Source organism: Hylaeus anthracinus, unplaced genomic scaffold (assembly GCF_026225885.1).
Source record: "Hylaeus anthracinus isolate JK02 unplaced genomic scaffold, UHH_iyHylAnth1.0_haploid 4, whole genome shotgun sequence".
NCBI lineage: Eukaryota > Metazoa > Arthropoda > Insecta > Hymenoptera > Colletidae > Hylaeus > Hylaeus anthracinus.
In genome coordinates, this window is record NW_026535289.1 from 8923583 (window position 1) to 8949778 (window position 26196).

Genomic DNA, 26196 nt, shown 5'->3' on the forward strand with positions numbered 1-26196 from the left:
ATGATTTAATTGTCACTCAGCTTCGCGACGGAACGGAGAAAGTCTAGAGACGCGGCGAGCAGCTGCGTGTGTTTTTTTAAGTTTCAGCTCGGGGGTTCCTTGTTCGATTTGCAAGAGAAGCCTGCTCTGATTCCATTACATCATTCGTCGGTACGAGCGAGGAATCGACGATCACGAGAATATTTCCCTATATCAAGTACATATAACAAGTCGGAAGTACCGATGTAACGCTTGACTGTATTCGACGACGAACAGTAACCGACTTAACACGCTTCGAGAAGACAACGAGTAACGAATGGTCGATACAGTACAAAAACACACCGTGCTCGAAGAAAGCATTGAGAATCGTAACACAATTTCAAGTTTCGAAGTATTCATTCCGAAACACTGTTCCTTCGATAAACTCCACCGTCTCCAACGGACTGCAGCAACATCCTCGCGACAAACACGAAGAACAGATGCGAACTAAAGAACGCGCGGCACTGTCCGAAGGGCGGATCTCGAGAAGGCGAGCGCCTCGACTCGCGCGAGCAGACACGAGACGATCCTGGCGACGTTTCGCGAATCTCGTTCAACGAGTGGCACGATATCCAGTCGAGCAATTATAAAACTGCTGTAGAGAGCCACCGGCATCACGAACACATGTCGTTCCCCGCTGCTACCCTCCGCGTTCTTCGACGCCGACATGGAAGCGAACGCGCGGCACGCACGTACGCGGCACGCACGCACCGACGCCGACGCCCCCGTTGCACGACGTGCACGTACAAACCCCGTTTGCGCGAGTGTACGCCCGCGTGTGTCGCGGTTCTGAATAATTTGACATGTTGTCGTACACGTTATTATTCAGATAGATCTTGAGATACCGCCAGTCGAGCGGACCTCCGCCTCCTTCGGGCAGACCTCGCCCCAACCTCTCGCGTTCCGCTTCTCTGTTCGATCATCCCAGCTGACTTGCTCGCTCGATCGCTTCGGTGCCTCGGGGTAGTCAGATTGGGCGTGTTTCGCGGCAAATTCTAGAGATCTGACTTTGTCGAGGTTGTTTGCCGCGCGGAAATTCATGGCTTGCCTCTTCCTGGCTTTTCAGGATAGTGGCTTACCGACAGGTTGCCATTGTGTAGTTGGGAGGATCATCTTGTGTCCTTTGAAGGATTCATAGGTAAGCTTGATTCGATAAGCTTGAGTGGATAACGGTTGGCGACAAGGCTCCTGGTATGTCAGATGCCATCCGTGTCTTTTGGATAAGTAGGAGCTATTTGATAAAAGAACTTCCAGTGTGTCAGACATAAATTTCATACTACGAGAGAAATATCCACCTCGGAACAATAATTCAACGCAACAGTGCCGGGATTCACACTGTCTAAACTGTGTTCTAAGCCTAGGAAGGTTAACAATCTTCTCACAACTAAACTGTGAGTTTTGAAAGGTTATGGGTCACTGCTACGAACCGTCTACTCTTGTTTATCCGTAGGACCATGTCTCGTTAGCCTACAGGATCACACGCCACCGCGTATCGATGCGATCTATTAGGAAATCTCTTTTCCTATCGACCACTGGGTCTCATAAAGCTGCCTTAACATCTCAACATACCGGTTTCCAATCGGGGACTCGAAACTTTTGAGGCTAAAATACAGCGACGTTGCGTCACGAACGCGGGTCGACAACATCTCAAGGAGTGGCACGCGGTTTGCGATAGAAGAGAACTCTCAATTGTGTCGCCAGGCAGGGGGACGAAATACCTCCCTGGCAACGCGACGTTCGACGACAGTGAGAAATATAACCGCTCGTTGCCATTAGGTGAAATATACGCCTTTATTAAGACAGACAGAAAAGACTTTACGATGGTCCAGCCCAGCAATCATAACAACTTCTATTGGTGACCAGCGAACCGTCTCACGAGCTCGGTGATTGGTGGATGCCAACCGTGACAGTAGCAAGGGTACTCCAAAAAAAAGCCTAAACTACGCAATGTCGATATTAGTGTGTTATTTGAAAAAGCTGTAGAGTGCAACAAAATGGTACCATATCCTATGTCTTTACTTATATTGAAGGTACTCTACGAAAGTAAAGGAAGCACATATATAAATCCAAGTTAAAATCGGTGAAACAAAATAATAGCGAAAACTAAGACGTGTAAATATTTTTATCACAGGCACCCGGAAGTCTCGACTCCGATCAATTACGTAGAACCTCGTTTGAAATATTTTATACCCCTAGAAAACTCACGACAGACCCCGGAGTTCCTCCTATCGAGATTGACATTCAGATTGCGGCTGCGCGGATCGCCATGCGATCGGACGAGCCCCTAATAGGCTCTATTAGCATGAAACGTTGTAATCGGTTCGCTCTTGCATGCGCCAAGGAAAAGAGTCGGCGTACCGCCACATTGGTTCCACAACGTGGATCGCGACGCGCCGTTAGAATAATACACCCGGTAATGCGTTAAACATCGGGACCCGCATAATAAACTGGCTGCACCTGCAGCACAGCGTCTAATTATTCGGCCGGTTTTTTAAGTCGCGGCGATTTATATCAAGCAATTAGCTCTGGCTGTAGCGCTAATTGGAGTGAGACCACGTACGTGCGCCCCGGCTGTTGATAAACAGGGACTATCTCGTTAGTACTTCGCGTGGGGTCTGCCCTTTCGCGTACAACCTAACGGCGAAACTTTCGAAACCAGCGAGCCGGCTCAATTTATACCTGGAAACCGAGTCACGGCGGGTATACCAGGTGAAGCCAGTCGAAAACAGACCGTGGCATCGAACACATCTCGCGCGCTGCTCTTGGGTAAGTATGTCTAGCTTAGAGCCTTCAGAATTTGCCAAATTTTGGAAATTTTTTTCTAAGAAAATTATTCGGTTGAGATTATTTTTAAGCATCCACAGGATTAGGAACTAGATCGAGTTAATTAATTAGTGGTTTAGGGAAGCCCGAATTGGTTGATTTAAAAAATAAAAAGAAATTTCGAGCACCATTTCCCTTAGAAGCTTGTTTTCCGTAAATTTGCAGCAGGTATATACGTCTGTTCTCCACTGTGCAATTCCAAATCACGATCGATCAGAATAAGTTGTAGAACCGCGAGGAATCGTGCGAGACACGTGTTACGATCTTGATAGCGTTATGGAAGCTAGTCTCCATCGATGAAGAGGGAAAAAATTGTGATACGAAATTGAAAGCATGTCAGAGGGGAAGCTTGAAGATTGTTCTGGGTAAGAACGTGACAGACTCGAGACGAGGAACAGAGGAAATCCGCATTCCTCGTGCGAAAACGTAAATTAAAATACGCTAGAAGTGCCGGTCGTATCAATCAATGTCTGCCAGGTAGAAGGGAGGCGCGAAGATGCCTCGTCATTATTTCGAGGAACCCTCGGAGCCAGAAACGGCCAATTTACTTCCTGTATGTTACTTGCTTTGAATATTTATTAAAAAATAATATTGCTAGTGCTCTTCGTACATTTGTATAACACTTTCAATAAAAGTATATGAATTTCATCCCCATTTCATACAGTATTACCAGATAAAACGTTTTTTACATAGCCGATGGCAATGCAACGTAAGTTCGAGATATCGTATATCCGCGGCTGCCGTCACGAATCTACCCCACAAGCAATTTAAAAGCACATCGGACCCCAATCTTTCCATCCAGCCGAACGCCTTTCGTTCCTACCGGTGGCGTCGATACGATCCCGTTGAAACCGACGCGTCGTTGCGACGGCTCGACGCACCTGCGTCCATCGAGTGGTGTCTTGGCCCGTGAATGGCCGCGTTCTCTGTACATATGCATGCGTGTCGAGCGAAAGGGACGAAAAGAGGGCAAAGCGGAGGGGTCCAGTTGCGCCTGGAGAGATCTCCCGTGGTAGATATAGCGCCGGCCCCTAAACATCCACCATTATATTAAATTGTGTATATTTCCCTTCATAATTACTCGAATTATACGCATTATGTAAATCGCTATGTTAATGCACCGCGTCCACCCTCCCGCAACCCCCTGACCCCACCCCGTGTACATCGTCGAGGCACTAGCGGTGCTTTCGTCCGCCACGCCGCAAAAGGATTACAGCAATTTCGTTTAAGCGCGCGCTAAATGTTACTTTATGCGCTTCTTATTCAGCCAGCATCCGCTCGCGCTGGGGCCAACTGCTACCCGGCCATTTCTAGGCGGTACGCTTTTAACGCGCGCCTCTATTTACATAATATTCCGCGGGAGATTCGTATCGGTGGCCGAAAGCGTGCTGGCAAAGATGCGTTTTTACGGCGATCGGCGCTAATACCCGAACCTCGGGAGCCGTTCATCCGGTCACGGAAGATGACGACCGGCGATCCTTCTTCGGGAGGATTTGGTTCGGTGAACCGGACCTCCAGACTGCGTTTCTTGGGAAAATGTGCCCGTGGTGGCTGATGCTAGGTTGTTGTTGCGTTAGGCTCCATTGGCGAGAAGATACTCAAAAGTCTTATAAAGTTAGAGAGTTTAACGTTTAACTTTCTTTGGACCATGCGGCCAGAGGAAGCTTTACCTATATCGATCAATCGCATACCGAAGAGAGCATTAGTTACAACATTCTCGAATTACGTTTTTCCTCGGACTAAGGATAAAATTGCCACGATCGTCTTTCGCGATATCTATGCGTAATAGCAACGCGGTGTTATTATTATAACATAGAATAAAGATTAATCGGGCCGTTATAGGCGCAACACCTGCCTCTATCAGCTTGTGTTCTTACTTCACCGTTTCTTAAGAAAAACGTATTCCTTCCGGTCGATAGTGCTCCGTATCGAACGAGTTTGCTGCTCTATTTACATAATATTCCCGAAGATCAGTATCGAGGCAGAGATTGCGGTGCCTTAATAAGGCTGCCAGCTCAAATTAGGAACCCCGAGCCATTCGCGCGCCCTGTCCTCGAAGGGACCAAGGCTTGGGGGGAGCAGGGACGGGTAAAATATCAACCAGCGATCGTCGGATAAACGCGATCTTCGTTATTAGCGATAGGCATCGTTTAATAAAGCAAATCGACAGCCATCGATGGGCCCCGATGCTAAACGCACCGGTCGATAAGTTACTTCGCACGTTACTTCGTGTTTTCGGGCAGCTTTAACACCGTCTCGACATCGTATAGTCGGTAATTTTATGTAAAGATGATGTAGCACTGTGTTCCTCGCTTTCTTCGCACCAAATTTCTGCGCCATGTGACGTTACGACAATTCTTAACCCTTGGAAGCCTGGTTTTCCAAATTAAATTTAAAGAAAATATCAATGTATTTATTATTTGAACAATTTTGACAGCTGACGTTTATTTTTTTAATTTTTGTTGAAAAGAACATTATGCAATGGTACCATACATACAGCCAAATATTAAAAACAAATCAGTTGCAGTGTACAATTCGATTTAAAAGTCCGATGTCAAATTTGGAACTTAGGGCTTTTACGGGTTAAGTATCGCACATTATTTACCAACTTCTGCAATTTTCACGTAGGCTGTGACTTCAATTTTTACACAGCAGTCTCAATTGTATTTTTTTTTTTGCATATAAAATTCCATCGAGGAAGCAAAGAATCAATTTTTTAACGCACGACTAGTGCTGCCTAAAGAAAACAAAAACCTACAAGTAGAATCTAGCGAGAACAGTTAATGAAAGCTGATGTCCAACAAATCGTGTAAACACACCTAATCGACCCTTTCCATCGACACACCGACTTAGCCACGTTCGATTGAGACGTCAGTGCGACAAGCGATTCCCTGACAGCGAAGTCTAAGAACGGTATTATTAGCATGAAGGTTCTCGTTGTTTTGGAAAAGTCAGGACATCGATTACCAAGTAATTCATGTGCTCATTACCGACGCCAATTATCGAATGGACGATTCGATCGGGCGCGGTGGCAAACGATCCATGGACGACTCTCAATCAACTGCTCGAGGACGAGGACGATGATCGACGACGAAGTGGATGACGATCGACTGCAATTTCGCACTCAGAAACGGTTTTTACAATGTTTTTCGGTATGCTCGCGACATAGCGACGCCCAACCACACGCGTGTATATAGGGTGGAACAATTAACACTAGTTAGTTTGAATAATTTACGTGCTCTTGGCAATAGGCGAAATAATTTTGAATAAATTTTGCTTGGTTTCAAAAGACGATCTGAAAGTAGTCATTTATAGTAGGGAAGTCATGGAGTCAACTTCTTTTCTGTCGATGATATAATCAGTTCTTTTTTTTAAGACAGAATTCGATGGAAAATTGAATTTAACGAAAAATTAACTAATCCAGTTATCAGTTCAATCACACAAACAAGATTCAATATAGCTGAATTCCTCCGTAAAAGAACCAGTAATTCCGCTTAAAAAACAGAAATCGAGCCTTTTCTACACCTCCACCTACAAGAAAACTATCGACATTCAAAAGATTTTTCGTAAATGGGTTATTCAAGGGGGCTAGTCTTAAGTACCCCACCCTGTATGCAGGCAATATACGCAAGGGCTATATTACACGTTCAGACGGGGTAGAAGGACGATCACGGATCCGCGGGCGAACTTCGTTACGGACCTGTGTGATTTTCCATGCAAATTGAGTTGTTCGCCTGTCATTATGCTAATAAAAGTAATGACGCGTCGCGTATATACGGGTAAATGCAGCTTCTGTAATGAACCACGGTGTATATCGGCGTCGGAGGTCTTCGCACCGTTGGAATCGTGACATCGCGACATTTCTTCGCGTTTCGACGGAATAACAGCTGGACGACGCGGAGAAAGCCCTACGAAATACCTTGGATTGTCGCGCGTACGTTACGCCTATGCCATTATACCAACCCTATCTAATGGAAATCGTTTAAAAGAACAAGGGGACTGGTTAGGTGACATCTGCCGGGCTAATTAATCGGGAGGGACACGCAACACGACGATGGACAAACGATTTACCCTTGTAAAGTCTCGGCAGAAAAACTAATTATGCGACATCGTAATAATAGCTGCGATGTACTTATGAAAACTGTATAAAAGTATTCTTTGGTTGGTTCGTTGATCTTTGAAAGAATCTTTAGAAGTTTTTGCATTGTAGTATCGGGGTCGCGTAGGGTAGTTTATGATGGCCTACTTCAGGGAAATTGTCGAGTCGAGTCCAAATCAGATTGTTTTTTCAGCATCGAGTATAATCTCAAAAATAGTAGCGTGTACATGCCCAAAGTTAAAGAATTTCGTTAGTGAACTCGTTCGAGGAGTCTTGAAAGCGTAGGGCTCGGTATCTATAATCATGAAAATTAAAATCGTGTCGGTGTTTTTTCGTAAATAAAAAAAAAAAACTTGTTTAAACCACGATACTGTTCAGAAAATTATCTTCTTTGGTACTCTACCTACCAATTTTGTCCAAGATCATTTCGAGGAATACCACACAACATCCGCAAGAACGTGCGTGTAATTAGTTTGCAAGTGGGCCAGCATAAATTGACCGAAACATCGACAAAACGTATTACTATTCAAAGTTTCGAAAGTTAAACATCTTGTGGTTGCAAGGGCAACTTACTTTCTCTCCTATTGCTTGAAAATTTAGAACACCATCTACATTATTTTCCAGGTTTCTTCGCACCGATTACCTTTCAAAAATTAACTAGCCCTCAACGGTTACAGCCATAAACGAACGCTTAGCTTCTCGAGGCTCAATAAGATTACCCTTACGGATCGAATGAACTTGAAATCGCGGTGCTTCAATTAGTTTTGAGAATGACGGGGCGAAATGATAGTAATTATCGCGAGCGATCGTAACGATTATTTCGTTAGCCCCTTTTCTCCCTTGCGGGGCGTTAACGCGTTTTCTACGAGTCGTTCTCTCCTGGAATAACGAACACGCAAGAAATTAGCCGCAATAAAGATATCCCTCCTTGTATTTACACTTGAACTTGCGCGCAAACCACTTGCACTACACGACAACCGTAATTACTTTTTAAATTCATGCGACAGTAAAAGCATCTTCCGACTCGCTACGCTAGACGGAATCGTTTTTACGAAGGCATAACAACAGGGAGGGAGTTTACCTTGAGGATTAAACTGTTCCACTTTCCTTACGATGCTTTATTTCGAGAATCAACTCTCGAAAGGGAGTTTAACTTTGTTATTTATAGAACTTTGCAGTACTGAAACCTGGGTAATGTTTTGTGTTGGAACCTTTTTCTAAAAGAGACTATGGATAAGTGAATATGTACATTTTCAATTTCAAGTGAAAAATTTAGAGAAAGAAGGGTTTCTGGCAAATTTGTCAGTTTGGTAAATAAAAGAAAATATGTGCCCATCGCATATCAAACACTATGCTTCATAGATTTCGAGTCGTCATACGCCAATCTGTTAAATTAACCTGAATTGATCGATGTCTACAGTACTCGATAAAAATGTGATGAAATTCGCTACGTTTTCATTGGCTCGCTAAAAAGCTTCCAGACGAAACAGAAGACTGTTCCGAGAGCCAATTTCTGTTTGGGCACGAGGAGCGTTGGGAAAGGCAATATGGAGCATCGATGACTCGTTTCTCACAAACGGGCAATCGTCATCGGCGCGACGGTGCATCGTGGGAGTGATTGCGGAAACGTCTGCCGGCGGTGCCGCCGCGTTACGTGCGTGCATAATGCATATCGCGTGACTCCGTCACGGATCCGGACAGTTACAACGTGTACACGCGTAACAATATCGCGTATCGGGGGGAATCTCTCCTCCCGACGTCTGGCATTTTAATCGAAGCCGCGAGGGAGAAATGGATTGCCGCCGGTACGTATATCTCGCAGCCGGGGCAGCGTAACGAGCCGCATTATAATATAGAGGCTGGCTGGCTTTCGCTAACCGCACCAGTCTCATGGATTTTCCGCCTCCAGTTGAACCTCTGCTCTGTAGAAGAGCCACAGCGACTATCTAAAACTTATAAAACGGCTCTAACCAGCGGTTAAAACGCGTGATTTGGCAGTAGTGTACTATTAGTGTCTGCGATGTGACCATCACGGTGCGAATATGATCTAGCTATGAATCAACCACGATTTTACGATCTTGGCGATATCCAGATAGGATCAGTGGAGGAGGATGGGTGTATTAATCGAAAATTGAGCGAAACGCGATTCCCAGAGAGCGAGGCGAGCGGAAAAACTGCTCCCAGGCAGGCACGCCTGCTGTTTTACGAGCTGCGGGTTCAGCACGTCGGCCAATTACACCTTCCACGGTTAGGTGGTTCCTCCGTCTTAACGGGCAGTTAGTGCCGACATAAATGTCCCTGCTGCACGCTTTTAATTGCCCGCTTATAGCGCCGCTCGCGATATACCGAGGCGACGCTGGAGAGGAAAAAGAGAACAAAAAAAGTGACAAGGTCGCCATATGTGTGTGTGCATGCGAGCGCATGGAGGACGAAGTAAACGCGAACGAGGCTGATGATTCTTGTTTCACAAATTGCCGCGGCCCGCGTTCGTGTTATCCGAAAACGCCTGCGCGATTACCCGCGATGATATCTATACGCGCGCGTTAATTATCAGCCGATGAGAAATTGGACGACGGTGATGCGCATTCGAGAAAGTTTAAGAGGTATAGCTCGTTGTTCGGGAGTTGGCGAGGCAGTTCGATTGGCTGTCGATACAATGGCCTTATCGAACAGTGCACTACTGCGAGAAATGACTTGATATTTTTTTATAAAGGAATTGCTTCCCAGCAGCATCGCCAGATCCCGAATAAGTTATTAGCATGTTCCTCGGCACGCGTTCGCGCGATCCCCGCGAATTCGTTTCCAGTGCACCGCTACCTCCAATATATTTTAATTAACGATTACGCCGTAAATATCGTTTATCGGGGTCATAAGTCACTCGCCGCGGGGACACGGGGCTGGTTTTCGTGGCCAGGAATCGCGTGGGTGTGACACAGGTCTCAGGTGAGCCGGGCTCGGGCCCGATAACTCCTCGCCTGAAATAGGAATACTCGAGTTTCGGTTATTAATTTGGTTCGGGGGCCCGCGACGGGGCGTAGCGACCCCCTCGTGCGTGTCAGCCGGGGTTGGGCCCTGCGCCCTTGAGACTCCCTTGAGACAATGGCCGCCCGCGGCGTCCGATGTCTCCGACGACGTCTCCGGGACCCCCGTCGAGCCAACGGCCACGCATGCACGCCGTTTCACTACTATAGAGACGTCAGATATCCGTCCCGTCATTTCGTATTCGTGGCCTCGCTTCTCGGCCCGAGGGCCCCGCTTTTGTACGCGCCGCGAGTCGAGTTTTCATCTCCGATGCGTGAAACCCGCGCCGATACCGATCGCGGGATTTTTATCGTTTGGGGGGCCATCCGGCACACAGCGTCGCGGCGTCCTCTTTGCCTCGATCGTGGGAATTTGGAGAATTGAAAAGTGCTTCAAGCTTGGAGCGTCATGTATTTTTGAAACAAATTCCAAGCTAGCTAAGCGATGTCTCAAACGCCCCCTATTTCAATCCTAATTTCACGAGGAATCCTCGCTTCGGCGTCGAGCGACTAATGACTTCCACTAACTAGTTTCAATCTACCAGCACTTGTCTTCTTCATCCCTGAAAGAACTCGTCCATATGAATATGTAGTTCCCAACATACACGATACTATAAATACTAACAAAAATGTCAGACCACAAAATCCACTGTATTGTGCCCGAATTAGACCGGAATGAATCGATTAGGAATTAATCGCGAGTATTGCGACGAGCGTAATTTCGGGGTGTTTCCTCGGTGACGATCGCGTCTCATTATGCAATCTCGAGCGATAATCGCTGTAGGAGAGGAGTCTAGCGATATAAATCTGCCGCTTAATTGAGACCTAACCGAGGGCCTCGATCCAGCGATTATACCGTCGTCCTGCATGAGAAGACACGCGCGCTCGGTTTTACCCGATCTTGTCCGCTGGATCGGGTAGGACACACGGTGAGCGTGCGAGCGAGCGAGTGCATCGGAACCCAACGAAAAAGGAACTCGCCGGATTTATCGTGATGCATCGAGATACTGACAAGAACAGCTGTGCGCTCGTCGTCAGTGCTCTCGCAGCGGGAACGGATCCGCCGCGGGAAACAAACGTACGATAACGATCCCTGTGTTTTGCGCGGCGTATGATGTTATTGTCGCGGCCGATCGCGATTTTCAGGGGAGCACGATAGATCTTGATTTATCGCGACCGAACGATCCACACGGGAAAGGGTCATTGGTCGAGGATTCTTCTTGCTCGATGCAAGGAATTTCGATCGGACTGAAATATGATGCACCATGTTAAATTGGAGGATTTTAGTCGTCATGTTACTGGTTTCGATCTTGCTAAAAAGTATACCAATCAGTCCCATAGATATCGGTACTCTCCATATCTACTGAAGAAATTTGTTTAAATTAAATGGTGGTTTCCAAGTGTATGTTTGTATCAATATGTTGATGTATATATAAATATATAGATACATAAGTTTATTCATATACATATTTATAATGAAACATTCATTTGGTAATATCAAAACTCTTATTTAATTTAGTCAAACTTCTTCGATAGACATAGAGGGTGCGAGTATGTATGCTATTGACTATAGGTCGTTAGTCATAGGCTCAGAAGTAAAAATTCATAAAACTAAAATTCCCTTCATAGTCCTCCAATATCTCTAACACAGCTCTAATTATTCGCTCACCGTATCGTCTTTCAATTTCAACCAATCCCTGATATCGTCTGCGAGGAGTGATCGATTTGTCACGGAGTGACCCAACATCGATCGCGTGCGGAACCACTTTTCCTTCGAAGAAGTTTCCCTATAAATTATAACCGACGGTCAGTCACTCCCTCGCCCCCGAGTATCGTTATTACCGAGTAATTAGTCCGTTGGTACGGCGCCGGTTTCCTGCTTCGTGGCTAGTTACGCGCGGCCAGAGGATTCAATAAGTAGTCGTCTTCACGCGATGCCATCGGGGGAGGCATATCTCCGAGCGTTTCGACGATGATTATCGGCTCGTGCAAGTAAACGCTCGCTCCGTACTCTCCCTTTAACCTCTCGGAACGCGGGCGAGCAACAACAAAGTGATCTTTCGCTTGTCAGCCTCGTCTTCGGGGCTGGTACACTGTTTGCATAACCGAATCGTGTACGCTCGAATCGGTAAAAAGCGATGCTTAATGCGCGTTTTGAGCGCTATCTACCTGGAGTGCCGCCGAGAGCGTGCAATTACGATTGTAGGAAATTGAATGCTACTTACGCCCTGAGATCCGTTCGGTACCGTGGAAGATGGATGATGCGCGGGTTCGTCCGAGAGATCGGTCCGGAAGATATGAAACAGAAACCAGAAAACCTCTCGTCTTAGTTTAACTGAAATTTAACTTAATTCAACTAATTAAAATAACGAAACTTTATTAGATATTCAATAAAGACGCTATAGCGGAATGTTGAATTTCGAAGCTGTTGCACGTCCGTTCCACTTTTTCGTTCTTGGATAACCAATCGAACGAGCATTCGCGGTGCAGCGTGGCAATGAACGAAACGCGATACGCGCGAGACTTTTTTCGGGCTCGAAATCGGACTCACGTGGCCCTTGCGACAAGAACGAAACCTGTTCGCGCTAAAGCTGAATTCACACTACCCATGGGGCAATCATCCATCAAAGATCCATCAAAATATTATTCAACGGGTGTTAGGTTGATTAGGTTTAATTGATGGAAAAAAATGAATTAAAAAATGGTGAGAGGGAGATCTAGAGTAGTAGACTATTTAATTCTTTGAATTCCAAGGAGCGATATATCGCTTCTTTATATACTTGCAAAAAGGGCCAAGCAGCATTTTGTTTACAATCACGCATCTTTGCTTAAAATTGTTTGGCATTTCTCGGATATGTACGAAAATTTCCTCTGGCACTCAAAAGGTTAAATAATGAATCCAATTCAATAGATTGGTAATCAATTTATTGGTAATCAGATTTGAAAATCTATTGAAGAACATCTCTTCGCACGATCGCTTGGCGGATAGTGTGAATCCAACCTAACCGTGCAACCTTGATACCTCTTCTCCTGCAGGCAATACTTTGCAACATTTCGTGATACGTAATAACCCATACTCACGGACGTCGGATCCTGGGGGGACGGGATGCCCGGGCAGCACATGGAACAGAAAAAAGCATACCAGTTAAACCACGCTCCTGGATCGGAGAATTCTCGGGCCAGAGCCGCGAAACGTTTAATTTTCAATTTCGCGGACGGGTGGATCGAGCCATTTTCGCTCTTATTATCGCGAGACGCGACTGATTAGGATTCGCTCGAGTTCTAAGGCAGGTGAGTACACGAGGAGACGAGAACCACCAAAAGGAGGAGGGTGCTGGCATTATGCAGGAATAATGATCGGATTGTAATCGTCGACGGGGACGGAGCCACCGCTTTTGCCCCCGTGCTACGTCTATAATGGCTACGGTCGGTTTCAAAGTATAAAGACGTTCAGTCCTTCGACAATTTGTTATGCATACCTCGGCTTGGACGAAAATTGCGTTTAATTCGACGGTGCTTACGCGTTCCCGAGCCCTGGCCCGTGATCGAGGGGAGCACAGGAGGAGTGGGGACCGCATAAATGTAGATGTTCCATTTAAAAAGCCATTTTCGCGTGTTTAGCATAATACGTAATCGCGCGAATCGCTCGAATTACTCGCGATCGTCGTCGTAGAGGGCGGCTATATCGCGTCGTCGAGTCGTTAACCATCGAACGATCCCCGCCCCGGTGCAAAAAGCCCTGTTCGAGATCGATTCCATCGCGTTCTCGGAACAATCTATGTATACCCCTTCGGGAACGAGGCTCGCGTGGAGAAAAAAAAATCGTACACTGACGAATTAATTATTAGGCCACGATGTCGCTCGTCGATGGAGGACTCTCGAATCTAGTTCGAATCTATGTAGTTCTCACGGTTGTAGTCTCGGTTTAGAACAGACTGAAATTGGTCCTGGATTCGTTTGTTTATGAACCCTCAAAATGTAGTATCCAGTGGCAAAGAATTACAGCGGACGAGGAAACGAGTTGCGGTTTTCCGGACTGGGTCGACTCCTGTTCCGTTTAAATATTCCGTCGCGGAAAACCATCCACCGCGGAGATTTCCGTTCCAATCAGTCGACGGGTAAACAGCCATCCCGGCGTAGCCGTAATTCGCGCGGCTCGCAACCCTTTTTGCTCTTCGTCGGACAGTTTTACCGCCTTTCGACAATTCCGCTTGCCAGCCGACGATGTACGCGCCACGGGAAAAAATCGCTGTTCGAGCGAATACGAGATCCTCGCCATCGACGAGAGCTGCGAATTTTATTGCTGCTCGGTACGCTCAACTGGGCCAGCTATTTTGTTGCTCTTTTCTTTTTTTTAGTCGGACCAGTTTTAGGTATATCGCGCTAGTTTCGACGTTTTCGGAGGTTTACGCCACCTATCGATCATTACTCTTTCGTTGCACGTTATTGGACGCGTTTCCTGTTTAAATTCGGTAAAGGTTCACCTCTGTGTCAACACACGTTCTTATATTTGAGCCGTTCATTGCACAAATCGATTAACTCCATGAAACTGCATTTGTTGTTTAATGGTTGTTAATCTTTCTTACTCAGGAAAATTGGTATAAATATAAAAAGTTTTGACTATACCAAGTGCTTTGACACTTAAATAAGATTTTTCAAAAAGTGGAGTTAATCGATTTGTGCAGTGAACGGCTCATTCATATCTTTTTAACAGTAGTGTTCTTTGTTTCTCCTTTCCTCCTATATCTCTTGAACACCTGGTGAGACGACTTTTATTATTCTTATAAATAAAGGACTCCCTAACATCATTCAATCGCGAACTTAAGAAACCCCTAACAATTTCCCAAGCAACATCCATTCCGCAAATTCTCCCAAGCCTGCAGTCACTACTGCGAGGCTCCTTCGTGGCGTTCACGAGTCCGCCGGCGGGACGTCAGTCAAAACGGTCGGAGACTTAAAGAACGGGCGCGTAAATGCCAGCCGGATGCTGGAGATTGCCGGCAACGAGCGTTTGCACGACTTTATAAAAGACGAAGGCCGCTCGCAAGGGGGAGAGAAGACGAAAGAAGTCTGGAGGCGAAGGAGCCGCTAGCCGCAAGATCTCGGCCCGGCTCCCAGCGGAATTTTAACTTTTAATAATAAAGCGAAGGAGTCCCGAGTTGTTGCGTTACGATAGGGGGAGAGAGGGTTGCCAGGAGGGCGATGGAGGTGAATTAAAGGCGGCAGGAGGCCTCGGTTGTCCTCGTTCCTCCTGGCCCGGGTAAACCGCAGCACAGGCACCGCCGCCACCGCGTAATTGCCCGACTCTCGCTTACTAGTCGTTCGATTGATTATTATTTTTGCGTGGCCTGACCCCCGTGACCCGTTGCCGAGCACCTCGATCGACGCTCGATTTACTCGTCAGGGGGACCTCGAAAGGTGGACGGGCGTTTAGCGAGTTACTTCGTCCAGGACACGCGACGATCTCACGATCCAGAGTTACATAGCCTTTTCACCGTGTCTCAAAGATTGAGTAGGCAGCCCCGTTAATTAAACAGGAGTTAAGTAGCCACATTATAAAGCAGGAGGATTATAGGTAAAATAAGTCTCCTAAACTTGGACGCGAAGAGCGTCGAATCTTTCGCGCGCGTTACATACTTGGACATGAGAGAACTTATTCGTCGATCGGTCGGTGGCTGGGCTATTATCTTTATAAACCTCGACCCAGCTGACCTTAATGCACCGATCGCTGCCGCTCCTTGAATCATGTTATTAAGCCGCTCGATCTCATGAGCAGAGGTTGCGCGCGACGTGGGTAACCGAGAAATCTGACAAGAACCGAGGAGCTTTCATTCAGGCGCCAGCAGACAGGACAATGTTCGTAAATAGCCCTTTTTGGATAACACCATGAAAATCCGTTCCGTTATTTATTAAAGTTCTGCTTAAATATTATTCCCATTCTTCTTATCATTACTTTGTATTATATAACTCCTGCATTGTTTTAATACTCTTTGCATTATCTCTTAATTTTCATATCTGCGACGACCCTCTAGCCCCCCTGTAGCTCGGGTACTTCGGGATTGCTAAACCCGTACTGTAGCTGCGTACACGCATGCTACAGCCCCTGAGGGCACCCTGAAAATCAACGACGAATTTTTCAATAACGATCAATTCCTCATTTCTCGGAATGTACAGATCCTGTCACGTGAAGTTTATTCTCCTAGCTGTCTTTTAACGCCACCCCCTTGGAACATCGTGCAGATATGTTAGAAAGGTAATAAATAATGGAAGGAGTTTGAGACATACCTCGTGAATACGGCGATAAGACAAAAGCTCCCGGAAGTGGGAATAATCGAGCAAGTGGCCAGGATCGGGCACGCCTTCTCTTTTTCTCCGCGCTGAACAGAGGGTAATTCGATTCAAGAGGGAGGACTCGAGTAACGAACGGGAAAACCTGAGTTGCGTTGCAGGAGAAACACGTCGAGGCCGTATAAATAAAAACTTAACGGGACGAGAGTGGTCGCGAGGAATTCCAGTCCGGGGGAGAACTTCCTCTCCGTGCGGCGCCGAATGATAATTGCATTTCTGCGGCGGCTAGACCACGGAAATTTCTCTGGAGACTGAGGAACGAACAATTTTCGGTGCTGAAGCTCCTTTTTAGAAGATTTACGCCCGCGGAATATTTGTGGGAACGAAGCACGAGTTATTAAAAGAGCAGGTCTATCAAGTTCGAATTCTGAGATACGAGCATAGGAGATTGCAGAGATTCTTGGAGAAATCTTTGATTCACCTGTCCGCCTAATGATTCACTAATATCGTCAAGAGACGTGTCTAGAAGTGTCGCAGAAATATGGAACCTCGAATGTAACGTAATCCATCGATAAGGAGCCAACGAGTTGATAAAAGACAATTTATCCCGAGGATCTAGCGTAAGGAGCAGGCTCCGGGTACGGTAATTCAAAGTAAATTATTCCAAATAAATGAGCGTATCCTCGAGTGTCTACATCCCGGAGACATTCGTCTGCTCTTAATTAATGATCCGCCGGCAAGACGGCGGGATTAATTGAGCGCAATCAGATCGCTGTAATTAATTACATCGTGTGTTCGAGGCTACTTTATTTCGCGATCCACGAGGATGGAAGCGTAAGACCGAAATGAGCTGGATGAAAATATTCCCAAGGTAACGGCACGCGTGCAGTGGCGCACTGTGACCTCGCAGAACTCGAGAAAAAATAGTTCCACTAAAGAATTACTATGCCTAATAATATACAAGTATACTACTAAACCACTCTAAAACAGTGTGTTCTATCTTCACGAGTTTTTGGAATTTCATTCTACACTATGCTTTCCACGTGTCACCATAAATAATAGTCTAAGGCTGTTAAATCTAGTGAGCGAGGTGGTTAAAGCACAAGGTCATTCCTACCAATCCATCGATTTGGATAAATTTTAACCAACAGAACGAACCAGTGGAAGATACATTTATTTACAGGATAATACGCCATTGACGCAGCGGTCCAGAGCGCTCGACTCTCGACGAAGAGCAGATTAATCGGCTCGGTTGGGGGCAACGAGATCGTTTCTTCTCCGATTGCTCAGCCTCGTTAACCGGTTCCAGACAAACCCAGATAGAGACGCTACAAATTACAATGGTGTCGGCGCAATTGATCGAATCGCAGGGAAACAAGTGACTGCGCGATCATGACATCCCTCGAGGGCGCATGTATGGCGTTTGCTACACCGGTGGAGGCACTTTAGACTACTGGAAAACTGCAACCGGAGCATTTCCTCGCGGAACAGATGTTTGCTAGATATGGCGCTATTGCCGTAACATTCGGATCACCCGAAAGACACTGGTAAGGGATGTGCTACAATGGTTCCATTTTTGTGCGCAACATGGCCACCGTTTCAGCCAAGCGACTGTTTGTAGTGCATAGAGTGTGTAGAAATATTGTGGCAAACTTTAGTAGTCTGAAGATAGGTGGGTCTTCGTATTTAATTTACTTGGGTGATCGATGATAAAGAATTAAGAATTATGATTAAGAATTAAATTGTAGCATACTCTCTAGAAAATATCAGACTTAACTCGAGTATTTGATGTTTGATAAAAAGCGTTCAAGTAAAAATTACGCCTTTCTCGTGTGAACCGAATAACCATTTGAAAAATGTGTTCAAGAGAAACAGAGAATCGTGTTGGGAGCTTTAAAATCTTTCTACGAAAGATCGTACCGAGCCCCACGAGTCTTATCAGTCCCCGACGAAACATCCAGAGATCCTCGCGCGTTGATGTCCAGGTTGGGTCGTAGGTCGCCGACGCGAAGTTCTACGCCCACGCGTGTATGATGCAGCGAGGTAACCCGTGTGAACTTCGCCGAGTCCGTGGTCCTCGTTTCGCGGATTGCTTTTCGCAAGAGGCGTAATTACTGCCGGTGCGGAAAAACTCGTGAATGGAACGACTACTGCGAGACGGAAAATTGCGTTACACTCGCTAACGTATGCGTTACGTGTCCCTTATTAGAAGAGCATCTTGACTTCTCGTGGGTAAAAAAAAAAAAAAATGGCTCGAGTTGTAATTACGTCTTCAATTACGTCGGGAGGTCCCGTGTTATAATGGCGGCGCGATTTCTATCGGCACAGCTTTCTAAACGAAAAGTTTCCTCGGTTTCTGGTGCAATCAATTCGTTGATTGCTGGGAGAACGAGAGAGAGAGAGAGAGAGAGGGAGAAAGGGATCATTGGTAAATCCGAATCTCACGCTTTCGTTCTTAATAGCGGCGCCCTATCGTACATGTCCGATCGACGGTAACGACTTCCAGAATAATGTATGACTTGTAACTCCGGCAACCGGGTAGTGTTTTCTTCGCCTCTTTACCGAGTTATGTCCTCCATAGTTCTTGTACGAGTTAAATGTCGCCCCGCAACCGCTGAAATATTTTCCTCTCCGTGTGTAGACTGGCGAATGCACACGCGATTCCCGATACCTTCGCGCCAACTCTATTCTCTGGTTCAACGATCCTTGTTCTCGAACGGATCATTCGCCCCGAGGATGACATAACCAGAAAATTAGGAGTTTCTGGAAGATGTGTACAAACGTCGCGAGGAAATGATACGTTAATATAACAAGGCATTTAAGTGGGACAAAAGTATTCTTTTTTAGTTGTCCAGATCCGTGAATTCTCAATCACACTGTACTCTGAATAATTTACCAACAAAAGTATAAATTGGGAATTGTGTCGTAGCAGCAAATATGACTAGTGGATTGGAGCAAAGTTCAAAGTTCATATAGGTATTTTCATTCTTAACCTACGCGTATCGTTAACGTAAAGGTTCTTCCAAAAGGAGCTCTAAGATTTTGTTTTTAAATGAACTTACGGCCCCCTTTGGTAAAACCACTGCAGACATACGCTACACGTTTCCATATTAAAAATGGTTTGAAGATCCGATGCAACGACCCCCATTAAATATTCCCGCCAAATCGGTAACTCGTTTCCGCGGCCTCTCTGCTGGTCAGGGATCAATTGGACGCGGTCATATTCCTCTGGTCCGGGTTCATCGACGAAGGGGGTCCGCGAACACGGGTAGATCGAAGCGAGCCGAGCGGAACCGACACGTTTCATCGAGAACGAACCAAAAACACGTTCCTTTGTGCGGATACAATCGGGTGACCGGCCACCCCCGGCGGAATAATTTCAGTTTCGTCGAACGAGCGAACGTGTGCACGCTCTCTGCTCGCCCAAACCCTCCCTCTCCAATTTTCAATCCTCCCGATCCCACCACCCACCCCCTCGCCAATTCTGTTTCTGCCCGTGGGCGGATCCCGGGATGGACCTAATAAATTGTTTGTTGTAATTAAATGAGTTCGAGGGAGTCGTGTAGGGCGTTTTGGAGGGGAACGAGCCGCGGGGGAAGGAGGGGATAGGAACTCTATATATAAAGGAATAAAGATGAACGGCCTATGGATGGGCCGCTATCTGCGCCGCTGGAACAGAAACACGCTCGTGCCGCGACAGCCCCTGACAAATGACGGCCCGAGCGGGGGTATTGCCGCCGCCCCAGCAACCCCTCCTCTGCTATCACCAACCCCTCTCCGTCCTTCGACGCTCGTCCCGTCTCCGTTCGACCCGTGACGCCCGCGTAGCCCTCGCAGCGCACACGAGCCACCCCCGAACAGGGCCCAGGACCATGATTAAACGGGGGGAGGGGTGCGTGTGGAGGAGAAACGAAATTGAGCAGCGAATATCCCGAGGCGCGCGCGCTACAGCCCGATAAACTCTCGATTGGCTGTGAGCGACGCGCTCGTCGCTTCATCCCCCCTGGAGATCCACGGACGCGGTTGATCCTGCGGTTGCCCATCGAAGATTTTGGCAAAAGGTGATCCTTGGATGGAGAAACTTGTCGGAGAATTAGGCGAAACTCTCGCAGGGGACGTCGGGATGTCTTTAGTAATTAATTTTGGAATCGTTAAGGGGTGAGTGAAGGTGTCGATAGACACAGAGGTTATAATCTTCCCTGTACAGTTTCAATTTTGGTATACGTATCGCTGAAGATAATGGCGGAAGTGACTGTCTTATAGCCTCCAGGTAGGGTTGAAATCGATAATTTGAAAATTCAACATCGTCCACGGGAGACCCAAGTCCTAATTTGCGCGCGATATCCGCGTTTCATCTCTTTCCACTGCGGAAAATTGGAGATAAGGAGAATCGAGCAGCGGGACTGAACATCCTCGGCGAGCAGGGCACGTTCTATTTGATTTGCAATTCGAATCGGTCGCACTCGCGAAACGTGGAAGGGAAGAAACTCGCGTCGACTGCGCGCGTGTTGGAGAGCCTCGGGTAAAAGAGACGAATACCAGCGCGCGGAGAGCCAGGTTGGAGCGTAGAAGAGGCGGCGAGCGAAAATAGGAAGATGAATCGAAAGTCGACGACGTTTCTCGTGTCCCGAGGTGAAAACGCAATCTCCGCGAAGCGCCTATAGTGGATATACGAGCAAATTGATTTCGTTTCACGGCGCTTTCCACGGAGATCCCGCCGCGGTGGATCTTGTACTTAATTTTATTTCTTGGACGATGCAAGAAGTTTTGTTCTCGATTGGTAACTACAGAGCTCAAAACTTGCGATGGTATTTCTTGTCGTAAGCTTTATAGAAATTCAGAAATACTATCTAGATTTACTTTCTTTAACATCTAGCTATGAAAATAAATTGTTTTTAGCTAACGGAGTGTCATGTCCGTGTACGGATAACGTGGTTGACAAAGTAGCAGATATGCAAAATTCAAAGTAAAATTAATAATAATAATAAAAGAGAGGAGCGCCTTTAAAAAAGTATATCCTTCGACTCCCCTTACGATCCCGTCGTTTTCAATCGCGAGTACGATACTCGACGCGCGAAACTATGGAACAGAATCTGGTGAGATCGAGGGGACATCGTGACCCTTTTACAGCTGACAGTGCGAAACTGTAGTGAAGGGTGGCTTGGGGCACACACGGAAAAAAAAAAGTAAAATGAAAAGGTACGAGAGTGATGGATTTATTCGAGCCGCGAGGGGTGCCCGGAGGTGTGGGGATGGAATCGCGACTCGAGTGGAAAGAGAGGAAAAGAGGCAGAACCCCGACGACCGATGGATTTGACAGAAAGCTTTACAAAGCGCTGTCGCGCTATTTTGTATTTTATTTTCGAGCGGCACGCGGATTGGACACGGACGTTAACAGCACTCGTTGTAATGCTTTATAATGCCCCGTGCGGCTCCCACCCCCTTTGCATCGTCCAGCCCGGTGGATAACACGAAAAGTGGGAAGGGCGGTAGGAGGCACACACCATCCGTCGGATTTTTCGCAATAAAATATGAACACCACGCCAGAGATCGAAGTATATTCAGAGAGGGGGCAGTGTCTGACCAGCTCGTCCGCCATTCGTGGATCCTCCGCGATTTTCAATATACGCCGAAAACGGGTCAGTGGCCACGATCGATGATTTTCCAGAACACTATATCGTCCACGATTCCCTCTGTGCAAATTTCTTCGGCAGAAAGACGGTTTTCCTCCAGGTCCTTCGATTCCTTCTGCAGTCCAGATTCTCTCACACGTGCACACTCAACCTGTGACACCATCGAGTCCCACAACCCTGTGGTGACACTGCAAAGTAAAAAATTGCGACAGGACGCGGCCCAATTTCGCAAATTCTGTTCATAATCCCGTCGAGGAATTCGCGGCAATCCGCCCCTGGCGTAACTCACCGGGAGGAAGCATAATGGGCTACCATTTGCCCTGGCGCACACGCGCGCGCATTATTGCGCGGTCTGGGCCGCGCGTGAGTACGAGAGCGACCGAGCGAGCGAGCCGAACCAACGAACGCGGGTACGGGCGCATCTTTTATTCATCCGACAGAGTGGAGCCTTAATTTGAATTGAATAGGATTTATAAATTATTTCAAATTATAGTTGCGACGCATGACCGGTACGGAGACTCGGAGAGAGCAGCTACCGGACCGCTAGGCCCGAGTAGAACGAGTGGTCCGACGACAACGACGACGCTGCCGGTGGCGACGACTCCTGACGACGCCGACGGCCACGACGACGAACGCCTGCCGGCATCAGTCTCTCTCCGTCTTCTCCCTTTGGCTCTCCGTGTCTCCTCTAGCACGGGGATTTCACTTGGAGCAGGTGCAGCTCTCCCGAGAGAGGAGAGTCGCTCGCGCGGAGAAAGAAGCAGCCCACGGTCGCGAACCCTTTTCTTGTAGCGTCTTTTGCCGGACTTTTCTTACGTAAGCACGGTAGTGGCATCTTGAGCTGGAATGCCGTATCCCGTGCATTGTTGCTCCCTCGAGTAACTCGGCAACTTCGTGCAACCAGGAAGAAAAGTGTCTCTGGTCTCTGCAAGTAGTCGTCAGTTTCGGAACGAACGATGCCATTATTCGACTTGCCGGGGGTTACTCGCCATGGGAACTTCCTGACAAAGGGTGCCTTGAATCTTCGTCTGGTAGAGGTGTCCAGGTCCAGGTTGCTCAGGTGTATGTGTACTCTTAGAAGCTGTTATCTTTCAATCGGTGATTCTAGGCTTCCTCGAGAAGCTACCTACTCGATACGTGTTTATCTTCGATCCAAGCCTCCAGGACCAAATGCAGAGCGAAAATTCAAAAGCGACAGCTGCACTCCAAGTACTGCCTACTAGTGTTCCTATAGTCCTGTCCTGCCAAAGCTACCGAACCGAATTACAAAATGAAATCTCAACTGCTTTTCCTCCATTCGACACTCCGTGTTCTCTCCATCGCGGAGATTTCGCTGCGAGCAGGTGCAGCGATCCTGAGAGAGGATAGCTAGTCGCGAAACGAAAATGGAGGAGAAAGAGGCGGCCCGGAGTCGCGAACCCTTTTCTTGCAACGTCTTTTGCCGAGATTTTCTTACGTAAGCACGGCACCGGCATCTCGGGCTGGAATGCCAGGTCCCCCGAGCGTCGTTGCTCTCTCGAGTAACCACGCGGCTCGTGCAGCCAAGAAGAAAAGTATCTCTGCCCCGTTGGCGTCCAGTCCTCGGGCCCGCCGTCGTCGTCGGAGCGGCTCGATGCACAGCGTTCGGAACCTGACGGCCACGGGGCGAAAAAACCGCCGGGGCGCGAGAAAAAGTTGCATCGAACCGATCCACCGGGCCGACACATCGATAGAGCGTATCCATCGAGACGAGTCGAGCGTGTAACGAGTTTCCAAACGGGCAAAAACCACCGGGACTTTATTGCTCCCGATAGAAATGTATCGAAACGTCGGTAAGCTGTCGCTATTTGCCAGTCGGCTTCTTCCCGTGCGACTCGGGCCCAGAATCGAGGATCGAGGGATCGAGACCTGGGAGAATTCAACGAACCCGGTCACCTAGTCGCTGGTTTCGATCGAAGACATGAAAATCCGTTGAAAAGCAGGAGAAGATGCGTGAAAACTTTGGTTTCCGCGTAGGAAAAATAAGAAGCGATTCCAGCCGAGGAATCGTAAGTTTTCGTGGAAGGAAAAGTACAGGAGGAAGGTGAGACAACTTCCCGCATCCAGAACGGGAGACAAAGACCTCGCGCGAATCCTGTCCGAGAACGACTCGTCGTAAATATGGTAATCCCAAAGTATCAGCGCTACCCGGTGGGTCGGGGACGATAACGACCATTATACGAATGGTCGACGAAAAGAGAATTAGAGGAATCATTTGTTAGGCGAGCTGTCCGTCGCAGCTGATATAATCCCCGGATGTCGACGCCGAAAGACACTCCCTGCCGTCTTCCGTCGTTGGAAATCGGACAGACTTTAAATCTGGAACCTGTTCCAGCGACGATGCTGGAACACGCGACTCATATATTTTTAGAAAATTTGTTGTCATTTTGACGGAATGTCTCAATAAATGTTTGATTATGTAGTTTCTTATAGATTGCAAACAAAATTTAATCACGACAGAAATTTTCAAGAATATTATCTGGCAGTCAACGTGTTAAAGAAGAGCGATTAACCGAGGAATTCTGATAAAATGAAACTATGGAAAATACAGATTGATGGAAAAAGTCGAAAGATACTTTCCATAGTCTGCCATCATTAAAAACGTGGACGTTGAATCTGAAACCTGTTTGCGAAGTCTCGCGACGGATATTTTTTTCGAAAATCTGCAGGTCGATTTAACGAGACGTCTCGATTGTTTATTGTTTCTCCACGGGCATCGAAAGATCTTCGGTGCACTTTGTTACAAGATAACGAGCTCGGTTAAACGAGCCACGTTTTTTACGCGGGTGCAACTAGACAGGAATTCTGATAAGCTGCAGGTATCGTCAATTTGTAGTCGAAGCAATTTGCCAGCCGGGTCGTTAAGCCGATGGTTTCATCAACCGCCAACGTACAGAAGATGAAGATAGTAAAATTTACTTTGGAACGTCGTAAACGTTTAGAATTAATATCGAATAGCGATAAAAAGTAATAGTGACACGAAACATATTGGTCCAAAAGAGTATACAGGACAGACTACTTTATTCAGAGATTGATCATTCTATTCGCATTCATCAATGAGGCTGTTCTAAAAGTGAAGAGTGCTTTTAGGGCTTCGCACCTTCCGATCAGGGATAACCGAGTGAAAAGTATGCAGTGTACGTATAAACTCGAGGAAGCCATTTGCACAGAGTGAAACCAAACAGCAGACATTCCTGAGTCTAATCGTCTATGTTAACGGTCGCCTTCGTCAACGAACGCTATAACGCGCTAAAGGTTTAATTGTGCCTAATGAGTTCGAATAGAGGTAGTTCAGAGGTATTCCTGCGAGGTGTTAGGTCAATCATGGTTCACCGAAAACTAGGCGCATCTAGGAGATCAGGAGGTGTCGGGGTGTCTGTCATCGACAGGTCCCCAAATGATATCCTTTTCATCGAGGACGTCGAGGATGAACCGTCCCCGAGGTGTTTTGCCAGAAGTCGGGACGTTGACCAGGTCAGGTTTTATTCCCACGGGACGGGACATGACGCTCGGGACGTCCCTCGCCTCTTCCAGCCGGCTTTGACTTCTTTCCGGCGGTCTCCCAGCGCGGGGTCGGGCAAAAACCGCGAGCGTTCGCGTTATGAATTACAGATTGGCCAATGCGTAAGTACGTATCGGGCCGTAGCACCGCGGGTAACGCATACCTGGGCTACGAACCTTCGAGGAGAGACGAAGGTGGGAGCAGAAGGAGAAACGATGAAGTGAGCAGCAGGTTGCAGGTCGCTCGAAGGGGTGAAAGAACGGCCGCTGTCGAGCTCCGTACTCCTGGCTGTCGTCTTCGTCCTCGAAGGAGTCGGCCAGCGGAGGATAAGGACCAGAGGCTAAACCACGACGACGAAGAGAGACGGAGAGACGTAAGAACTCTCGCGTGTATACGTATAAATATATATGTATATATATACGTGTATGTATGTACGCTTATATGTACGGGCTCTCCGGGATACGTCACCCGATTAATTTGTTGTTAGCAAACAGGTTGGCAAACTGCGAGCGGATGCTGGCTCGAGCAAATAAAGGAGCCTCCATTTATTAAGCCGGCAATAAAATAGCGCTCCTCCGCTGCTTCGTTTCGCCGTCTCCTTCTTTCTCCCTTCGCCGTCCGTGGGTGGAACGTAAGGAAAAGAGGAAGGGATATCGCTCTGTTCGCTTAGGAGAACGAGACGGAGAAAGATAGGGGGGAACTTCGGGGGACAGGGCTGATTTATGCGAAAATCGAGGGACTCTCTCGGCCAGGATCCACGGGCTGAGGTACGCTGCGTGGAAGTAATGCCGCGAT

General features: G+C 47.3%; 1 protein-coding gene across 1 annotated transcript in view; it reads right to left on the reverse strand.

The window, feature by feature from the left end:
- Positions 1–12241: 12241 nt before the first annotated feature.
- Positions 12242–26196, reverse strand: part of LOC128894509 (ankyrin repeat domain-containing protein SOWAHB) — an 81682-nt gene continuing 67727 nt past the window's right edge. The window contains exon 7 of the mRNA XM_054156282.1: positions 12242–13053. Within this exon, the coding sequence (XP_054012257.1) occupies positions 12895–13053 (159 nt within the window). The 3' untranslated portion in view covers positions 12242–12894. The remainder of the gene's footprint in view (positions 13054–26196) is intronic.